Source organism: Chinchilla lanigera, unplaced genomic scaffold, assembly GCF_000276665.1.
Source record: "Chinchilla lanigera isolate Chin_1 unplaced genomic scaffold, ChiLan1.0 scaffold00095, whole genome shotgun sequence".
Lineage (NCBI taxonomy): Eukaryota > Metazoa > Chordata > Mammalia > Rodentia > Chinchillidae > Chinchilla > Chinchilla lanigera.
The window spans coordinates 3,641,978-3,662,271 of record NW_004955496.1 but is presented as its reverse complement, the minus strand read 5'-3'; the positions used below and the strand labels follow the sequence as shown (position 1 = coordinate 3,662,271).

Sequence of the window (20,294 nt, the reverse complement as noted above, 5' to 3'; positions counted from 1 at the left end):
TATATAACTCTAGTTCCCCTTCTCTCTTTCTTCTCATTTATTCTCCTGGAAAAAACCCTACCCTGGTTAATTTAAGTTCAGTGTCCTGTCCATTTTAAATCTTTACTGGTGCAGCTGAACCAATCTATTAAATTCAAGGCTATTTTCTTCACATGGTTTTCCCAGTAATGTTTCTGAGGAGTCTATCTCAGGTCTTTGTCCTCATAGCTGAAATACTTCCTCTTCTAACCTGACTTATCAAACGTCCTTTTCCATCACTTTCCTGAGAAAGTAGATGCAACAGAGAAGATGCACATTTCTCCAACTCCAAATGACCTGCACCTGTACCCATGTAACCTGGCTTCCTGCTAGTTCAAAGGCAGTCGATCTGTATCTAGTGAAGGACAGCCTCTCCACCACACAGCTGAGCCCTCCCACTGTTGAACCAAGGACTTCCCTCGCCTGTGTCCTTTCCAACTTCTGCATAATTAATTTTACCATTGGTGCTGGATCAGTCTCATCTCTAGTATTGGCTATCTTAAAAACAAATAAACAAACCAAAATAATTCTTAGTCCTAAAAGAGTTACCCATACTTGCTGTATTTCTGTCTTTCTCTTTTTAAATTCAATATAAAATACTTAATGTATACAATGGTGTATGTACTTAACATGTTTCAAAATAAGCACAGTTTACCAGAAATCTGTGATGAGCTAATAATCAATATAAAAAAGACTAAATATACAGGAAAATGCCTTCCCTTGAATTCATGTGTGTATTTGTATCCAATGGAATAAGAAGTTTGTTTGATATGAGGATATTGTCAGTGTTACACCACCTACTATGCTGTGGGCCAGACTGGCTCCACAGACAGGAACATCCCTGCTGAGCTATTCTCTTGTACATGTTCTCTAATTTTTTGTGTGTTCTTATGTTTTGCTGTTGCTTTTCTTCTCCTGTTTCTGGCTTTCTCTGTAACTCTTATAAGCACTAAGTGGCTCAGACTGTGTCAAATAAAACATTTCCCTTATGGTAACATTTATGCTAATTTATTTGGTATGTTTAACTTTTGCTCTCAGTGCTTTAAATTACCATTCTCACAGTTGTTTATGGCTTGTTGATTTTTCACCCCACGCTCTTTGTTTAGGCATCTTTCTGGGCTTTGTCTTTGTCCTTCAGTCTGTCCTCTCCACCGATGTTGCAATAGCAAGTCTTTGAAAGCGTCTCGGAATTCTCATGTGAGAGCTGCTTTTTTCCCATAGCTTAGAGCTTTTAACCTTTGATTAAGTGAACAAGTGCTCAGGAAGTCATGTGACTCTTCTAAACACCAAGCAATCACTGATACCACCCGTTCCTTAAGTTATACCTCTTCAGTGTTGATCAGCAGCTTCCCTCCTAACCATTTAAACCACTTGAGCACACGACCCACTTGTCAACGGTTAGTGTCAATATATAGGAATTAACACACACAGTTTTGGGGTATCCATGGAAACACTCTACAAGCCATGCTTAGTCAAACCCAAGGCAACATAATATTTTAGATGTGTGTGTAGCTTGGGACGACAGAGGGACATCACCTGACCACCATCTTTTCTCTATGTAAACACAGATCTAGACCCCTCCCGGCACACACAGGCATTCTGCATAGGCAAAGATTGGAAGAAGGCAGCTGGGAGCTGAGGAAAGCCCCAGCCTTCCAAGGTTTACCTTGGTGAATTTGTCTGCAAGAATCTGTGCACAAAGGAATGACTAGATCCAGCCCGGCGCCAACCCTTGTTCTGGGACGGTCTTGGCTACAAACTTAATCAAGTCCATTATCCAGGTAGGACTTCACCAAGCTTGAGAACAGGGTCCAACTCAGCAGTCACACCAGCTGCCGTAGCATTGTGAGAGGTTTGGCTAAAGCACCCACACATTCAGGTTGGAGCATCTAGTGTGGAAAAAGGGTTCTCGCTATTATCCAAACAAGGCAACAGGTTTTAGAACAGTAAGTCAAAATGAACCCAGACTGAGTAGGCTAACCTGACAATGGACAAGGGTTTTATGTGTCAGGAAAGGAAAGACAAAGAAGTGATTGAATACAACAGTTAGAGAACGTTAGGTGCATGTCTTTATTTTTCTTTGTTTTTAATTGTTTTTTTTTCAGCATCTGAAACACGTGTACAAAAGTACCAAAGATGTCCCAGGGGAAATAACACCCTTTAGCCACTCAGTTCCTTCCCTAGGCCAAGGAGCATTATGGGTCTGCCTGTTCAGCCTTCCGCAGATACCCTGTGCACAGGCATATCTACCTGATGCATTCATGCTACTTTCTATTTATGCGCCAAAAAATCATGCGTATTTATCTGGGATCTATTCATCTGTAGTCTAATGTATGCATTATGCTTGGGATGTTGTTTTCTGGAAAATGATTTTAAAATCTATCATTTGGCATTGACAGGAGCTCATTGCAATTATCTGTTAAAATTTGGATGTGTTACATGGTGAAGATGTCAAAATTTGCATGAGAAAGATAATAAAAAGAATTAATCCCCTATAGTCCTGCTCAGAAATAAGCCACTGTAAATATTTTGGTTTACAATCTAGGGAGAGACAGGCACACTCAAACATATTCTGAAATTAGAATTGTACTGTGGATACCATTTGGAACATTTTCCCTGCAGAGAATGTATATTTACACATTTATTTCCAATCATAAATACCAAGTATTAATTTAAGTGGAAAAGTAGTTTCCTTTCTTTATTAAGGGACCCTAAGTTTGGGGAGAATAATGCAAAGACTGGCCCTGGAGTCACAGGCCCGCCATTCCAAAAGCGCTCACCAGCCCACTCACACAGACTAGGTGCCAAGCAGCTTGTTTCAGGTCATGATGGGAGGGACCAGGTGGAGACCTGTTCTGTGTGACATGGAGCTTACTGTTCTGATGTCCTATCAAGACCTAGAGTGGGTGAGGCAAGCCCAGGGTAGGGGAACGTGAAAGTGAGGGAGTTAAAGGGAGCAAACCATAAATTTGTCCCTCATCCGAATCCAAGAGAGGCTGGGAGGCTAAGGCAGGAGGATTGCAAGTTTGAGCCCAGCCTCACAATTTATCCTAACTGGGTGTGGTGCTGCATGCCTGTAAACTCAGCACTCGGGAGGCTGGGGCAAGAGGATCCCCAAGTTCAAGGCCAGCCTAGGCTACATAGTGAGTTCAAGGCCAGCTTGAATTGCCTGGTAAGACCCTGTCTCAAACAAAAACAAAAACAACTTATCCTACTTAGTGAGACTGTCATGTGAAAGCTCTGGGATCCATCCCAGTACCACAAAAATGGGGAGGGGATACTTCAGGGCCCAGGGAATTCAACTTCCTGCCACACTCTGCCCCCCACCCCGAGAAATTGTTGTCAATTCACCCCTTAGATCAACCACAACACTGAGGGTCACCTGTGAGGAGGGCTCACTGCTCCTCAGGAGTGTGGAGAGCGAAGGACAGCATGCAAATGTACTACCAGAGTGCAAATAAGCTCAGCTGTCCCCATACCATGAAAACTTGGGACAATGAGATAGTCACGGTCTACTTGGTATCCTGTCGATGTCAAACTACGTTTGAGTTCAGCGTATGACTTTACTGGCCCTTTGGGGGTTGCAGTGTTGGCAAGACCACAGAGCGAGCCAGAGTGTCCCACAGAAGGGATGCAGTTTCAGCATGCGCCTCGGAATGTCCCTCTGTCGTGTCCTGCCCTCGCCTCAACGCCTCCCCACTTGCTTGGCTAAGACCCCTCAGGGCAAAGTCCTGTCTTCCCTGTGTCCTGCTCTGGCTGCCTGCCACGGGAGCAACCCCCCTGGCGCACAGTGGGTACAGCCCTTGGGGCTGCCAGGTGCGCCCTCTGAGATGACCCTCGGTCTCTCTGCACCCCTCCCTGCCCACCCCTGTCCAGCCCACTGCCCAGACTCCGGGTGTCCTAAACAGGAAGTCACACACTGGAGTGGAATGAAATTCTGCTACTTTCATGAGCCAAGGTCAAAATTATGTTAGCGTGCTGAAATATTAGATAAAAACATCAAGGTAAAAAATATTTTATCTAGTAGTTGTTAACATACACTCTGCTTTCCTAGGTAGATTGACACACGGAGACAGATGTCAAATTAGGCTTCTCAAAGCTCTTTGCTACAGTGTTGCCTGCATGATAAAGGAAAAAACATAGGAGCGAAACTCTTTGGTCATGAATTGTGTCACTGAGTATTCTTGTCACAATTGTCCTCTCTAGCGGTCATCTTCACTTTTACTATTTCCAGAAATGATAGTCACTTATTTTTGCTTAATCATGGAACTTTTTTCTCTACTGTGTCTTTTTCTACTATTTAACTACTCTTCAAGCCTGTTTATTTCCAAACTTTGGGGGGTCTACTCTAGGCCTAAACTATGTCCTACCTTGGCTCACTGACCACAACCTTCTTGCTACTCCCTACAGCCCTGTTCTTCCACACAACTGCCTCGAGCTAGGCAGAATTAAGCTTGGATCTAGTGGGCCTGTCTCAACTACACCAGCAACTGCCGTAATCCATTCCCATGTGCTATGCACCATACCAAAATCCAATGCATGGGCACCATAATTTTGCAAGATGTTACTACTGAGAAACTGGGTAAAGGGTACACATATTATTTTTTACTTCTACATGTGAATCTACAATTATTTCAAAATAAAAGTTCAATGAAATATTATCATGCCCTTACTTTTCAATCTCTCCCTTGCTTTCTTTAACAATATTATCCTTTTAAATACACACACAACATTTTACATGCAAGGAGCAATATTTGCTTTATACTTTACTTTGTTTATTCTCCCAAACTTTTTTCTTGTGGGGAGTGGGTACTAGAAATTGAACTCAGGACCTTGAGCTTGCCAGGCAGGCACTGTGCTACTGAGCCATATCCCTGGCCCCTCTCCCAAACTTTTGGATTAATTCTCTTTTTATTGTGACTTTTGGGGATGTAGAGATCACATTTTAGGTTGTTGAGAAGAAATGCCACAATGCATAATAATCTGCACATTGTGGCTCTTTCTCACGGTCTGCTTAGAGTACCAGGAATGCTTCTAGATGAGACGGGTAAGTCTCTGCCACCCCTTCGCCTTCCATCTGCTCTATTGCCTCCCACTGCATAGCTGGGAAGTTCCTGGGTCAAAGATGTCACAGAACACAGAGATGCAAGCCAGGCTGATTATATCAAAATACAAGATGGGCACAAAACCGGAATGCAGACCACAAGTAAGAATTTTGGTCACTACATTAAATGAAAATTCTGAGAAATGTTACGGATTAGATCTAAAGTAACCGCCAAGGCTGGTGTTAGAGGTTCAGTCCCCAGAGTAGCCGTGCTGGGGCGGGGAGCACTGCTAGGAAGTGACTGATTAGCAGGGGTCTAATGAACCCACCGAAGCAGTCATAATCAATGGTCCTATTTGGATATATGGTCTAATTAGATGAATCTGGTCACTTCATGCTTCATCTAACAGGGCATGGCTTTGCAAGATACACTTTGCTCCTGGCCCTGTCTGAATTTCTGGCTTTCTGCCAGGCCTCAAAGACTCAAATTCCACCCTCTGTCCGTGGGATCCCAGGATTTGTCACATAATCTGAACCGTTGTTCCTCCACTTGACATCGTGTTAGAAAAGTAAAAATACAAACACGTAAACAACAAAAACCTCAGTAAAGTTTTGCTTTCTTTCCCTAAAAATTTGTCAATAAGGGAAGTTCTTACTTGTTGGAGCAGATTGTAGTTGTGAGCTGTTAACTTTAAAAATACAAACCAGGCAAGTCGATGTCTCTGCCAGCCACAACCCCGCTGCATTCACACACAACAGCTTGCCAGCCTCTCGGGTGCTGACACTCTGTCCTCGAGGGCGCCAACTTCCTCACCCCCAGGAGGGGGCTTGGGTTGGCATCCTGGAAGGCACGTAATTTACTGTCACGCTGGGCGCCAGGTTCATTGAGTTTGAAAGCGATACATGAATATTCTGGTACAGGAAACTTCTTTTTGTGGGAAGGAAATCTCTTAGCTTTGCTTGTCCGGAAATCTTCGCTTCAAAACAAAAAAAGAGGGATTTTTTTTTTCTATTTGTATTTGAGTTTTCCGACAGAAAGAAAACTTGCTGCTCCATTTATAAGCACCTCCTAAGCTCTGATTTGGGGCAGCTTCAGTTCCCACAATTTTTGCAATCTGTATTCCTGATCAGAACCTGCTGCGCCGCTAAGGAGATAAATGAATGCGTTTGTCAGCTCTGTGCAGAAGCTGGGCTGCTCGGAATTGGAAAAGAGAGCCGCAGATCTGCTTTTGGATCTACGAGCACCATCCCTTCAGCTCACCTCGTCACGCTCCTCTCTCACATGTATAAAGCCTGATTTTAATTTGCCTTCATTTCTGAAGGGTAAGCAACAAAATCCCAGCAGCTGCGATTATCATAATGATGTCGTAAACCTCTCTAATGAAATGCTGGCGAACTCCGGGCACTCTACTTGAGCACAGATCGATGTAGTCGTGCATATCAGTCCGGGATCATAAATCCCACTCTTCAAAGAATAACACTGCATGAGGAACAGATGATCTTTAACCCTCAATTAAAATAACAAGCACTATAATAGTGGGTCAGAAAGGAAACATGTACTGGGGGGGATATGTTTTATTTATTAGTTTTGGGTTTTTTTTTTTTTTTTTTTTGTCTTTTTGAGACAAGGTCTAGCTATTCAGTTCAGGCTGGCCATGAGCTTGCTTTGTAGCCCAGGCTGGTCTCGAACTCACAACGATGGTCCTGCCTCAGCCTCCCGAGTGCTGGGATTAAAGGCATGTGCCACCACACCTGGCATTTTATTTATTAGTAAGCATTTGTTTAAAGCACTTTTGATGTAGACAAAGTTGATGGTTGCATGAGTTATTTAATTTTAGGCCATTTAGTGTAACATAAAGACATAAGAGACACACTCCTGGCCGTTGAAACCCTAAGAAGCCTTAGTTAGAGGCGAAAGGCCTCCTCTGGCTATGAGAAGATAACTTGTCATGAAAAGCAATACTTTGGTAAGTGGGGACAGGAAGGGCCATTGGGGTTCAGAGAAGGGACAGATCCCTTCCAGAGAGATGAGCTGGGTGATACTGCGTGGAGAATGTGATAATTTAGTTCAATATGCAGATTAAAAAGTTAAATGTCTGTTGAATGCCCAATTCATGCAGTGCCAGCTGGTGATTCTGCAGGAGAATCAAGGAGATTTATGTGATAGCCCTGCCCTCGGAGAGTTCATAAATCTGGTCAAGAAAATAACTCACGGACACAGAAACACAAATAACAGTATATCTCCAGATGACGGTTTAGAAGAGCTCATGGCAGCCAGCAGCTCAGAATTAGGGATGCTAATTACTGCAGGTAATCACGGGAGGCATCAGCTGAAGAGGCCCTGACTTCCCTGCCATTCAGCAGCACCTGACAAAAACCCTCCCTTCTTTTCTTGTCTACACCCCTGGTTTCCCTGCCACCCAGCCTGTCCTTTCTCCATTTCCTTTGTGGGCTGCAGCTCCTGTGTCTGAGCAATAAAGCAGTTCTGGGATCAGGCTGTGGTTTCTTCCTCCAGTTCACACTCACCCCGTCAAGGGCTTGCCAGGTCCCCTTGCTTCAAGTCCCGCCTGCATGCTGACAGTTGGCAAGCCGTCACCTGCAGCCTGGACCCTCCCCCTTGCTATGATTGCAACTTCACATTCCCTCAGTGACCTACAAGATGCTCCGAGAGCTGGTCCCTTATTCCCTGACCTCACCTTCTCCTTCCTTCTGTTCCTTTGGGCAAGCAAGCAATACCGCTGCATTGCTCTGTCTGCCTCCTTTGCCTTGAACGCTCTTCCCCGAGATAACATCATGGCTTGGTCATTCCCTCCTCAAGTCTTCACTCAGTAAAACATTCCCTGCCTGTGTCAATTGTCTATAGGCAGGGTTCCCCCTGAGGGGAGCCAGTTAAAAGGATTTTAGAGGAAGTCATTCACTGGAGAGACGATCCTGTGGAAGGTCAGACGGGGATGGGAAACGAGATAGAGAAAGGAGGGAAGTTGATCTGAGGTCCACTGAGTAGTAGTTAGGTTGGCAGGCTAGAGGGGCTTCCATGCCAGGAGCCCCGGGGATTGCACAGCAGGTGCTCTGAGGAGTACTGACCCATGGACTCCCTCTCATACAGGTTGAGGGATGCTGCTGCAAGTGTTAATGCCTGGATATTTGTCTCAGTTCTTCCATGCTATGTCCACAGTAGCTGTATTAGTGCCTGCTACATGGGCAGTTATGAACATTCATTGATTTAAAAGATTAATGACTAGATGAACAACTTCAGGCAGGGAGGTGGTCTGGGAAGTCTAAGAGAAGGAACACATCTGCCTGGAGTAAGTAAGTTCTCCACGGATGGGCCCTGGGTGGGGGGCGCAGCCCCTCAGGGAGCCCACAGGGCAACATCCTGCTTGAGCTGCAAGGGGGAATTGAAAACGAGCTGTCCTCTTGACTGGACAGGTTCTTCTAAAAATAAAAGTCACTGGAGTAGGTCTTGGACACACAAACTTCCAGACTGAGGATCCGACACTGGAAGAAATAAATGCTTTTAATCAGCGGAATCTATCATTGTGTTCTAAGCCGATTAAACTTAGGTTTTAGGCAGACTAATGTGGAAGTATTAGGTGGATTTGTGGATTACGGAAAGAGATACATTTAGGGCCTGATAGAGTATAACAGAGGAAGCAAAAACCAAACCAAACCAAACCAAACCCCTACCTGGATGTTGTCGGTAGTGCCGATAATTTACCTGTGTCACCGGTAGGGGATAGTGGAAAGAGCTCACACTGACACTAAAGCTTGGAGTCTGGAATTTCATGGCACAGCCAGTCCATGGGGTGCTCACTCTGGGGTAGATTTGTGTCTATCCTTCTGAGCATACTCAGCAAAATCTGGACTCTTCTAAGCTCTGAGCCTGTCCTAGAACTCAGGCAAACTAAAGACCCAAGACTGGTACCTTGAGTTCTTAAGAAAGAGATGGTTGTGAGGCAGGAGATGGGGTGGGGTGGGAGTGAGGGCATGTGGGGGAACAATGTGCGGGGGGCAATTGCAGAGACTTGGTAACCACAAGCACAGGGCAGCAGTCCCTGAGCCTGACACCTGATACCAGCCTTCTGATACAAGCTCTAGCAAACCCTGGCACCTGATAGTGTTGAGGCAAAGGTGCTTATTTAATTGAGTCACCCACAGGGACTGGATGCAGAGACAAGCAAGTTCATTGGGGGCCGGCAGTGGGCACCCAGTACATGACTGAACACTGATCCCGAAGGGAAGGTGGGGAGAATAGTTAAACAATGTTAGTTTTGCATCTAGTTTTTGGGTGTATGAGGGGTGGTGGTGCTGATATGTTTTAGTGTGTGTATAGAAAGACTACAAAGCATGGGCTTGGCTTGTGACAAAGGAACAAAGATGTCTGACACTTTATATAGGGGACAAGCAGTGTTATGACAGAGCATGGGGTGGTATCGGGTTAGGTAACTATGACAACATTTACAAGAAACAAACTGAAGGAAACAGAAACTTAAGATTTAAAGTGGCACTAGAACACAAAATGGCATTGGGTTAGTGTTCTTTCCTATATCAATAGCAATCTTCTGGCATGGGATCAAGCCGAACTCTGTCCCAAATTCCAAGCTTCTAGCACAGGATCAAGCGGAACAGCCCGGATCTAATGTCAAAAGGAAGATGTAAAATATGGCAGCAGGGACTTCGCTGCCAGTGCCCTCCTGTTCTTGAGTGGCTCATCCCACATGCAGGATGCATCTCCTGTTTTTCCCTCAAGGCACCCTTTTGTCCTTGAGCACTTCTTTTGCACTTCTCTCTCTTCTTCTTTTTTGCCTAAAATAAATGTTAGTCCTTTGTAGTCATCAATTATTCTGACCAATTCACTGAATGGGTCAGCGAGAGCCTGTGGAGCATTGCTGGTCACTATAATGCCCAGTAACTTGCTCAAGAGAGAGGAAGACGAAGACTTACTACCGTGCTTCAGGAGCTGGCTCCATGCCTCAAATCAGTGTTTCTGAGAATCAGGAGTACAATCTAATGCTAAGAGACGCGAAGATGAATTCAGGGGCGCAAGCCCTGGCTGCCTCTGGCACACCCACCATTTAATCGGTCAGTGCACATTTGCACCACACTTTGTCTGGTTTGGGAACTGTTTCTGCAAGCAGTTCTGTCAACATCCATTCAGCAACTCCTAATAAAAGCAAGAGAGAAAACATACTGTGTTCTTATTTTCTGGCATTATTCTAGACATCTTATTTATATTAGTACACGTCATTCTCACATCAACTCATGAGCAAGACCCCCTGCTTTACTAATGAAGTAATCGTGGCACAAAGGGACGAAGTAATTGAATGTGGCAGTACAGGATTGAAAGCAAGCTGCTAGACCCTAATACCTGAGGCTTACTCAAACTGTCTACGGAGATGAAGCCCACTCTGAGTGCTTAACTTGGAAAACATGTACTTTCCTCTGTCTTTGTAATCTTTCTCACTGTGGCTTTAATAAATACGTTTTACAGTACTGGGAACTGACCCCAAGACTTCAAGCATACTAGGCAAGTGGTCTGCTGTCAAGCTGTGCCCTTAGTCCTCTTGCTGTGTCTTTATCACAAAGATGGATGCTAGAGAAGAGACAAACATGGCATAGTCAATTAGCCTCCAAGTGTCCCAAAGCTAAGAGTGCGGGGCTAGGCTCTCACTTTGAGTATGCAAACGGGAATAAGAAAAAACAAATGCATCTGTATGTACACACATGTGCATGCACACACACACACAGTACTCAAGTGATGAAAAGGCAAAAATGTTTGTCTGATATATCCTTCCCAGCCAGAAACCCTTAAATATTTTTGGCTATCCTGGGGGCATACAAATGGACATATTTTTCTAATCATCCTCCTTGTTGTTCCAAAAACGTTCCTGAATCACTCTCTCTTATCCTTTGGCAACATAACTCAAGTGTCGGTTCAGTGTTTTCAAAAAGGATCACACAATGTGCTGGCCCATTAGCAGGGCTATTGCTAGCAGTGCTGCCTGTGTGTCCCATGAGCATTTCATATAAATGCAGAGCAGGAACGGTGGGACTCCTGATGACCACCCAAACTCCCACCACGGAGCTTCTTTTCTACTTGTCCCTGTGTCCAGGCAGCTCAGAGTCACAAAGTCAAAGGAGGGGACCATTGGCCAACTATTATTTTTCAAGCAGGAACATCAGCATAAGCACTTCCCTTTTCTGTTGTTAGTCAAAACCATCCAGGGTGGGCTTTTTAACCTGGGGACTCCTCAGGTCCAACCACAGTCTCTGTTCTGGTCTCTCTTCACCCCTGTTGGCTCTACTCCTCATCCTTCCCCTACTGAGGTCCCTCCTGGAGCCCTACCCCCTCCTCCTGCCCCGAAGATGGCCGGGTCACTCTGGCTGAGGGCTGTACATATTATTCTTTCGCCGCCTGGAGCATTTCCGGGCAGTTATCAAGTAACTTGGACCTTTAGCTGCAAGCTTAGCTGTAAGACTAAGCTGTGATATTGATTCAACTCTAGTCTGACTCAATTAGCCAGTTTCGAGTCTAGTTTCACAGCAGGAAATTTCACACATACAAATCAGCAGTTTTGGTAAACCTGATGAAATAATGGCTAGTTTTTCGCTGAAGAGCTTTATAATCTGGAAGCCAACTGCCTGGGTAAATGCCATAGTAATTAGATAACTATCTGAGCCCAGTGCGTGCCAAGGCTTCCTGCCAACATGCTCTTCCTCCATTGCTCCAGTGTCTACAACACTTCTTGGTTTCCTCACTACCTTGTTCTTTCCTCTTGGAAAATCCCCCTTGGGTCTCCTTCTTTAGTCTGTATTTCATACACTCCAATGTTCCTCCACTTGTTACAGTCTCAGTGTCATTGGGCTCTGACTGTTCCAGTGCTAATGATGGAGTGATCTAATTGAAGGAAATATCCTGGTCTCACTTAATGTGCATGGAACTGCATCATAGAAGAGCAGACTGGGCCGAGGTTCCAGGAGAACCATCCACAGTGGAGTTTCTCTACTTGAATCAGAATGCTAATCACTACAGTAGCTGCAGAGAGTCTAAACTAGGCCAGACCAGAACCTGGCTTTACTGTCAAACCACCCTAAATAGGAGCATTTCTCTTCTAGAAATAATTTCCAGAGGAGCATTGGTTGGTGGTAATCACCAAAAGCAACACTGTTTATTCTCTTCTGTTTTTTACAAATGCTGTATACAGGTCATGTACATCTATCTAGAACTTTTAAGTGGTGTGATTTTGACGACCAAATTAGGAGCCTAAAATACATTTCCAAATTGATGTCAGTCAGGGTAGTAATATCTAACTAAGGGGTTTTATCCTATTGGTTGTTAGAACAAAAACAATGTTTATAATTTGCCAAACTTGTTAAAATCCTCATAAAAGAGTAATAATTTTAATTCAGTCATAACACTTATGAAATTTATCATAAAGAAGTAATCATATAAATGGACAAAGATTTATCCAGGACAGTTATTGATAATAGTGCAAATGGCAATTTATCCAGATTTTGCTGAAATAGTGACCTGTTAAGAAGACTGCAGTATTTCACACAATGGTCAGTGTAGGAAAAATGATGGTATGAGAAGATGTTCATGTTAAATTTAAAACCATGTTTAACTCTATCTGAAGGATGTAGTTCTTTTGATACAACACACGTACAACATATACAGCAGAAATCAATCTACAAGAACCCAGTTGAAAATATCATCATAATATTTTCTTTTATCTATACACCCTCAGTTTTCTACTATGAACATGAACTGCTTTTATGATAATCATTTAATTTATATTTTTAAAACAGTTTTTCCCAAGGTTTCTTTTCTTGTTCACTATTAAAGGTGTTCATGATTGGAGTCTGCCTGATACCCGGGAATGCTGGGTTACTCTTCCTGTGATCTGGTTGACTCTGAGTCATCCAGGGCAACAGTTTACTATTAAACAAAAAATAATCAATCAGCCTTTACCAGGTGTAAGCTAAGGATGAAGTCTGGCTCCATCAGCAAATTTACTTAGTATACTAATGGCCAATCTAAACACTGTGGTTTGCCTTTGCTGATATAATTAATTATGAAATTATAAAATCTGTATTTAATATTAATATAAAATCTGTATTAATAATTTTGAACAAAAAATCAGGTATTTTTTATTTTTTTCCTTTAGCTACCTTTGGCCTTTGCTTAGTTCTTGTTCAGAGACTGGTGGAGTGATTACAAAGAAAGATCACTTATTTATGGCTTTCATAAGAGTGAACAGATCATTTGAACTATAGAAATTTAACTCTTTCAAATTGCCAGACTTTGACTCACGGTTCAGCACTTACGTATATGCCCAGCATTATTTAGACATAGTAGGGTGTTTAAATAACTCACAGAGACAAACATTCTGGAGGAACTCATCCTTTTGTCAGGGAGAGAAATAAATTAATAAGTATCCCTGATATAAGTATATTATGGCCTTCAGTAGAAACAATGAGTAATACAAAGCAAGGTTCATAAAAGAATGAAGGAAACAAGCCAGTTAATGTACAGAATGAGAAAAAAATTTGCAAATTGTTCATCTAACAAGGTATTAATATTCAGAACATAAAAAAACTCCATAACAAAGAACCAATGATTTAATTAAAAATCAGCTAAGGATATAAACAGTCATTTCTCAAAAGAGGGAATTCAAATGGCCAACAAATCTGCTCAAATTCATCAGCAAAATGCAAGTTAAAAATCACAATTAGACATTATCTCATCCAAATTAGAATGGCCATTGTTAAAATTCAGCCAAAACATAACAACGCTGATAAGGGTGTAGAAAGAAAGGCAACACTCATACATTGTTGGTGGGAATGTAAAATGGTACAGCCACTGTGGAGAACACTGTAGTGTTCCTCAAGAAACTAGGACTAGATCTACCTATGCTCCAGCTATGCCAATTCTGAGTTTATATACAAACAAAATGATATCAGCATGTAGGAGAGACACCTGCATGCTTATCTTGATTATTGCTCTTTTCTCAATAGCCAAGATGTGAAATCAACCTACAGTAGATGCCCATCGGCAGATGAGTAGATAAATGAAATATAGTATACCAAGTACTGTAATAAACTGTGGACAGTATGATGTGCAGTAGATGTCTTGAACTTGTCCTCTCGTCAAGCTGAAATTTTGTGTACTTTGACACTTTCCCAGTGCCTTCCACTTCCAGCCTCTAGTCACCACCACTGATTCTGTTTCCATTAAGTTCAACTTCTTTACAGTCCCCAGATAAATGAGATCGTGCAGTATTTACTTTTTATGCTTGGCTAACTTCACTTAATAGAATGTCCACCATGTTGTCCATACTGTCAAAAATAACAGGATCTCTCTCTTTTTAAAGGCTGAGTATGATTCCATTATGTTGATAGATATACTACATTTTTATAATCCATTCATCCTTTGGATGATTACTTGGATAGTTGTATATCTTAGCTATTATGAAAAATACTACAATGGACATGATGGTGAAGCTAGTTCTTCAACATTCTGACTTCAGTTCCTTTGGATATGTATCTGCAAGATGGATTGCTGGATCATACCGTAGTTTTAATTTTAATTTTTTTTGCCATCTTCCAATAATGGTTGAAGTAATTTGCATTTCCACCAATAGCATACTAGGGTTTCCTTTTCTCACATCCTCATCCACACTTGTTACTTTTCATCCTTTTGAGAAAGCTGTTCTAGTAGGTGTGAAGTGGTGTCTCACTGTGACTTTAATTTGCATTTCCCTGATGATCTGTTGTTGAGCATTTTTTCATATGCTTGCTGGCCATTTGTGTGTTTTCTTTTGAGAAATATCTGTTCAGGTCCTTTGCCCATTTTTAAATCAGATTTGTTTGTTTGTTTTAGTTCCCCATGTAGCTTAGATATTAACCCTTTATTGCATATGTGGCTTATAAATACATTCCCCTGCTCTGTAGTTCATCTCTTCACTCTGATGATGGTTTCCTTTGCTGTGCAGCATTTCTGTTTGATGTAATTTCATCTGTTTTCACTTCTGTTGCCCATGCTTTTGGGATCATATGCAAAAAATGATTGATCAGACCAATGTCATGGAGCTTTTCTTCTTTTTATTTCAGTAATTTTACAGTTTCCCAGCTTACCTATAATCCTTTAATCCATTTTGAGTTGACTTTTTGTACATAGTGTGAGGGAATGGCCAGTGTCACTTCTACATGTGGACAGCCAGTTTCCTCAGCGTCATTTATTGGAGAGATTGTCCTCTTTTCTCCTGCACATGTTCTTGGCACCTCTGTTGAAAATTAATTCCCTGTAAATGTGGGAGTTTCCTTCGGGGCTCTCTATTCTGTTTCACTGGCCCATATGGCAAGTTTTATGCTGGAACTGTGTTGATTTGATTTTTATAGGTTTAGAGTGGATTTGGAAACCTCTGAAAACTCTAAATCACTGATGGAAAAATTTGAAAAAGACACAAATAAATCAAAAGGTACCCAGTGTTTAATGTCTGAAAAAATAGTATTGTTAATTGTCCGTATTATCCCAAACACATTGTAAATTCAGTGCGATTTCTATCAGAATTTCATGCATCTTTTTCTTCACAGAAATAGAAAAAACGAACCTAAAATTTGTAGGGAACCACAAAAGACTCTCAATAGCCAAAGAAATCTTAAGCAAAACAAAAGAAAGATGGAGGAATCATACAACCCGATTTTAACATGTAGTCATTATTTAACTGTAATAATAAGTGCTTGCTCTCTGAAGTATATCTGGTGATGGATGCTTTTATGAAAACAACAAATTAAAGCATATGTAAATGCTGCCTTTAATAAGTTTGAATTATTATATATTGGCTTGGCTTAGAATAGTACATAATTTGAGTCTTTTTTTAAAAAAACTAAATTTCAACCCATTTAAAATACAATTCCACTTTTAGCTCTTAGAGCATTGCCTGTTTTTAGTAAATGATTAATATATGCATGCGTGGAAGTTTCCTTGAATTTACATCAGCAGTCATACAATCATCTCTCAGTTTCAAAAGCCTGTTTGGGCCAGGAGCTCCTGTGTTCTTGGGCAACACTGTGACTGAATGTGAATTCATGTCATGATTCACAGAATCCCCACAGGCCCGTGGTGATACGATTGAAACCGGGCCAATTGATGTTTTAATCCTTTCTGTCCTTCAGGAGGAAATGGAATTAAAACCCAACTTTTTGTTATTTAGCATTTGTTGCACTGAGCTAAGATTATAGATAGAATGTAGAATTAGATTCTTGCTAAATGGATTTATAATCTAAATTAGATATGCAGGCTAGTGACCTTGGGAAATAAACCACAGAAGTGACAACTTGGGGAGTAGCTCAAAAACAAACCAAAAAGAGTCTAAGCAGACCTGTACCAAAGTACTCTGTTGTTAGCACTTGCTGGCAATGGACCAAGGCACAGAAAGATAAGGTCGGTTTTCTATTCTAGCTCTGTCTTGAACTTTGTAATTTCAAGCACAGCCCCTCTCTTCACTCTGCCTTAGTTTCCTTTCCTTCCCATTGGTTCTTATCTGGCAGAGAAGTTAGAGCAAATACGTGAAATAACCAATATGAAGCACTCCAAGCTCACAAAATTGTTTCCGCAACAAAATGAAACAGTAATAGGAATACACTGTATGAATTTCATCTAATCATTTATGTTAGAAACCAAGTGAGTTAGGGAATAAAATTTCACAATTTAGAAGTACTCCTTTCAAAATAATTTGAAGACGGATGTGCAGGTGATCTGGCTGTGACACTTGTCACCCCATTGATTGCTAGGGTTGATTCTGCTGATCTGGCTGGCAAGGTAGATGTCCTCCCTCAATGTTCCATGTGCTTCCACCCTTGAAGCTGCACCTTCAGTCGAAGACGACGACCACCCCCAATAGAGGAGGACCGTTCCTCTGTCAAGGGTATACAAGTAGCTGAGCTCCCCTGCTAGAACCTCCAAACAAGCTCTCAAAATAAATTGAAGAAATAAATAACAATACATTTAAAAATAAATCGGTGTATAAAAACTGGATTTATATACAAGTTTTGGATAATATATCTTTCTCTAGGCAAAGGTAGATTTAATTAATACCCAATATAGCTGGGAGTGGTGGTGCATGCCTGGAATCCCAGAACTTGGGAGGCTGAGGCAGGAGGATTACTGCAAGTTTGAGGCCAACCTGGGCTACAAAGTGAGTTCAAAGTCAGCCTGCAGTACATAGCAAGACCCTGTCTCCAAAAGACCAAAAAAAATACCAACACAGACAGCAATTCTTTAGAGTACGTAAGGCATTAAATCAATGGTATGCAGAGATATGTGACTTTTGAACAATTGACATTAGTAAATTATCATTAAATTATAATCCTGTAAGTGGTAATTAATAAAAAGTCGCATAGCCCTTGTATACTTTTTAGGTACCATATACAGTAGTAAGTATACTTTCTGATACAGAAATGGGAAGACCTTCATGTCCTAGGTTCAGGGAAAAAAACCACCTGTGCCCTCTTCTATTAAAGTGAATGCTGAATGAAGCGACATTTTGGGAGCCCCTAAGTTGAACACCCCAAGAGCAAATAGTAATTGCAATATAATAATTAGTATAGTGATATAGATAATTTCAGAATACATAAAATTAGTAAAAATGTCTAATCTGTATTGAAACAAAGCACTCCATGTAACACAGGAATTGGATTCATACTGGGGCTGAGAGTTATCTTGAGGACAGAGCTGATGACAGGAAATTGAGGATTTTCCCAGGACAATTGAAAGATATGTCGTGTATGGTGTGACCACATTGCATGAGACACGACTGATACACCACATTCTGAAAAGGTGCGGGGTGAAGCCATGCTTCCCAATTCAGTGTCAGAATATCCTTACCCAGATAATACAGTACATGTCCAATATTGAGAACAGCATGTGAGCCAATGTTAAAAAGAGATAGGATAGAAAGATGAGCAGGCTGCTTCCTCCTCCCACTTCATACAGCCTTAGCACATCTAAGAAAGTCATGCTGAAGGCTGGGGAGGCAGCTGCAGTTTCTGCCCTTTATCCCCAGAGTTCCTCCAGGTCTACTTCTTTCCTTACATCCCTTGCTCCTAATTCCCTTCATTTCTTGGCCCCTTTTCCTTAGTTTGACTCTGTATCTGTCGTGCTCTGAATTTTGTTGACCTGGTTTTGGGTAGCCACTCTGCTTATCACCTTAGCTCTTCCACGGTGTGGTGATTGATTACGTGGTCATTCACCCATGAGCTCATGTACAGTATTTCTTGGGTAATATCACTTACTTGCATTCCATACTGTAGCTTGGTGGGAGCCACACTAATGTGGTCCTGCCCTGAACAAACACTGACTGTGGAAGGAGAACTGACTGAAAATTTCAGGAACAAGCTTTGAAGAAGACTGAGCAAAATCTGAGCACTTATCTCAGATCCCTGAGGACAGTTGGCCATTCCTCTACTAATCATTTGCTACCTGTGACAAAGTCTGCCTGTTACAAGTCTAGGTACATAGAAGGTGCTCAGGAAATATTTGATGCAAGAAAGGATCACTGGATAAATACATTACTATATGCATGGTCTATAAGATCTAAATCTGGTTACACTAATCTAAGGAATGATTTTGATGGTATACATGGAATTACATTAATTATTCTACATTTGATGAATATTTCCATTCATGTTTCCTTCCAAGAAAAAGATGAAGAAGCAACTCAGCACATCTATTGACCATCACTTTTAGAATACTTATGGTTTAAAAGCAGGCTTTGAATGTAGTTACTTGGCAAGGATAAACCTGACTTCTGCTGTGAAAGTTGTAAGATATTCTAAACCCATGCACATTAGTATATACCTTACAAAGGGTAGTTGATAGAAATACAGTAGGCCTAAATCTCCTTCTCATTCTGGTATTTATCCACAAATGTACTTATACACTTAACCCAAAACATATCCAAAATAAAGAAAAGGACAGGGGTAACATTCATAACCCCCATTTCCTGGATGACAAGCTACCTACCTGCTTTAGAAAGCCTAAATAAGAATGCTTACAGAAATAACTGCTAGACACACCAGGGCTGGCTAGTAAAGTCAAGTCCCTGCCGTTCCGCAAGGGGAATCGCCCTCAGCACTGTGCTTCTCTGCTCATCAGCTGTATCGGGGATTTTTGTTTCTTCAGATTGAAAGGCTGGATGTGGAGAGCTTGTTTAGCAACATTGAATCTGTGCATGAGATATCAGCCAAGCTGCTGTCCTTGTTGGAAGAGGCCACAACCAATGTGGAACCGGCCATGCAAGTCATAGGTATGTTTATTCTCTTCTCAAGTTCGGTAGTACAACAGAAAACAATATTTTAATAACCTCCTCATGCTTGGTTTTATCTTTCTGACTCACAAAGTGTCCAAGGAGATGTATAAATGGTAAACCCATCTTCAGGCTCATTGTGATTGAACAAACTATATATATATTTTTTATTATAAAAATAAAAGGAGCAAAACATTAACAGACAGATAACCTTTTACAAAGTAGCAAAAGAACAGTACAAACAATACAGAGTTACAAACAAAGTGGTAGGAAAATAACAATGCTTGTATTACATATTGATATCTTCAAAGTGGTTTCTCATGAAAACAAATAGAGACATGCAATATTAATCAATCAAGGACTCACTAACAGTTTGTTTCAGCAAAGAAATAGAAGACAGTAGATCAAATATGTTAACTATCCTGTATATACATACATACAAAATTTCTCCTTTCTCTTCTCTTTTCCCACATCCCAGTTACCCTTTACCCTTGAGCGTTTTCCTATCATTTTACAATGTCTATCATACCTCCCAGTTTTTATTAACTCTTTCAGGTTTTACACTAGTGAGACAATTCAGTGCTTGCACATGCAGGTCTGATTTATTTCACTTATGAGTATGGTCTCTACTTGTGACCGTTTACCTATAAAGGCCTCGAGTTTATCTTTCTATAAAGAAAGTCATAAAGTATAAAGCTGAGTAATATTCCATTATATAAAAGTACCACAATTTTCTTATCCAATCTTCGGTGGATGGATATTTGGGTTGCTTCCACAATTTTGCAATTACAAATTGTGCTGCTATGAACATAGGTGCACAAATGTCATTGTGATATGATGTTTTTAGATCCTCTGGGAAAATATCCAGCAGGGGAATAGCTGGGTTGAATGGGACCTCTAGACTTAGTTTTCTGAGGAATCTC

The 20,294-nt window shown here is 41.4% G+C and overlaps 1 protein-coding gene across 3 annotated transcripts in view; it reads left to right on the top strand.

Annotated features, from left to right (window-relative positions):
* Positions 1–20,294, top strand: part of Arhgef38 (Rho guanine nucleotide exchange factor (GEF) 38) — a 115,928-nt gene that overhangs the window by 38,349 nt on the left and 57,285 nt on the right. For all 3 annotated transcript variants that reach the window (XM_005406225.2, XM_005406224.2, XM_013505412.1), the window contains exon 3: positions 19,248–19,371. In XM_005406225.2, coding sequence (XP_005406282.1) covers positions 19,248–19,371 — 124 coding nt within the window. The remainder of the gene's footprint in view (positions 1–19,247; positions 19,372–20,294) is intronic.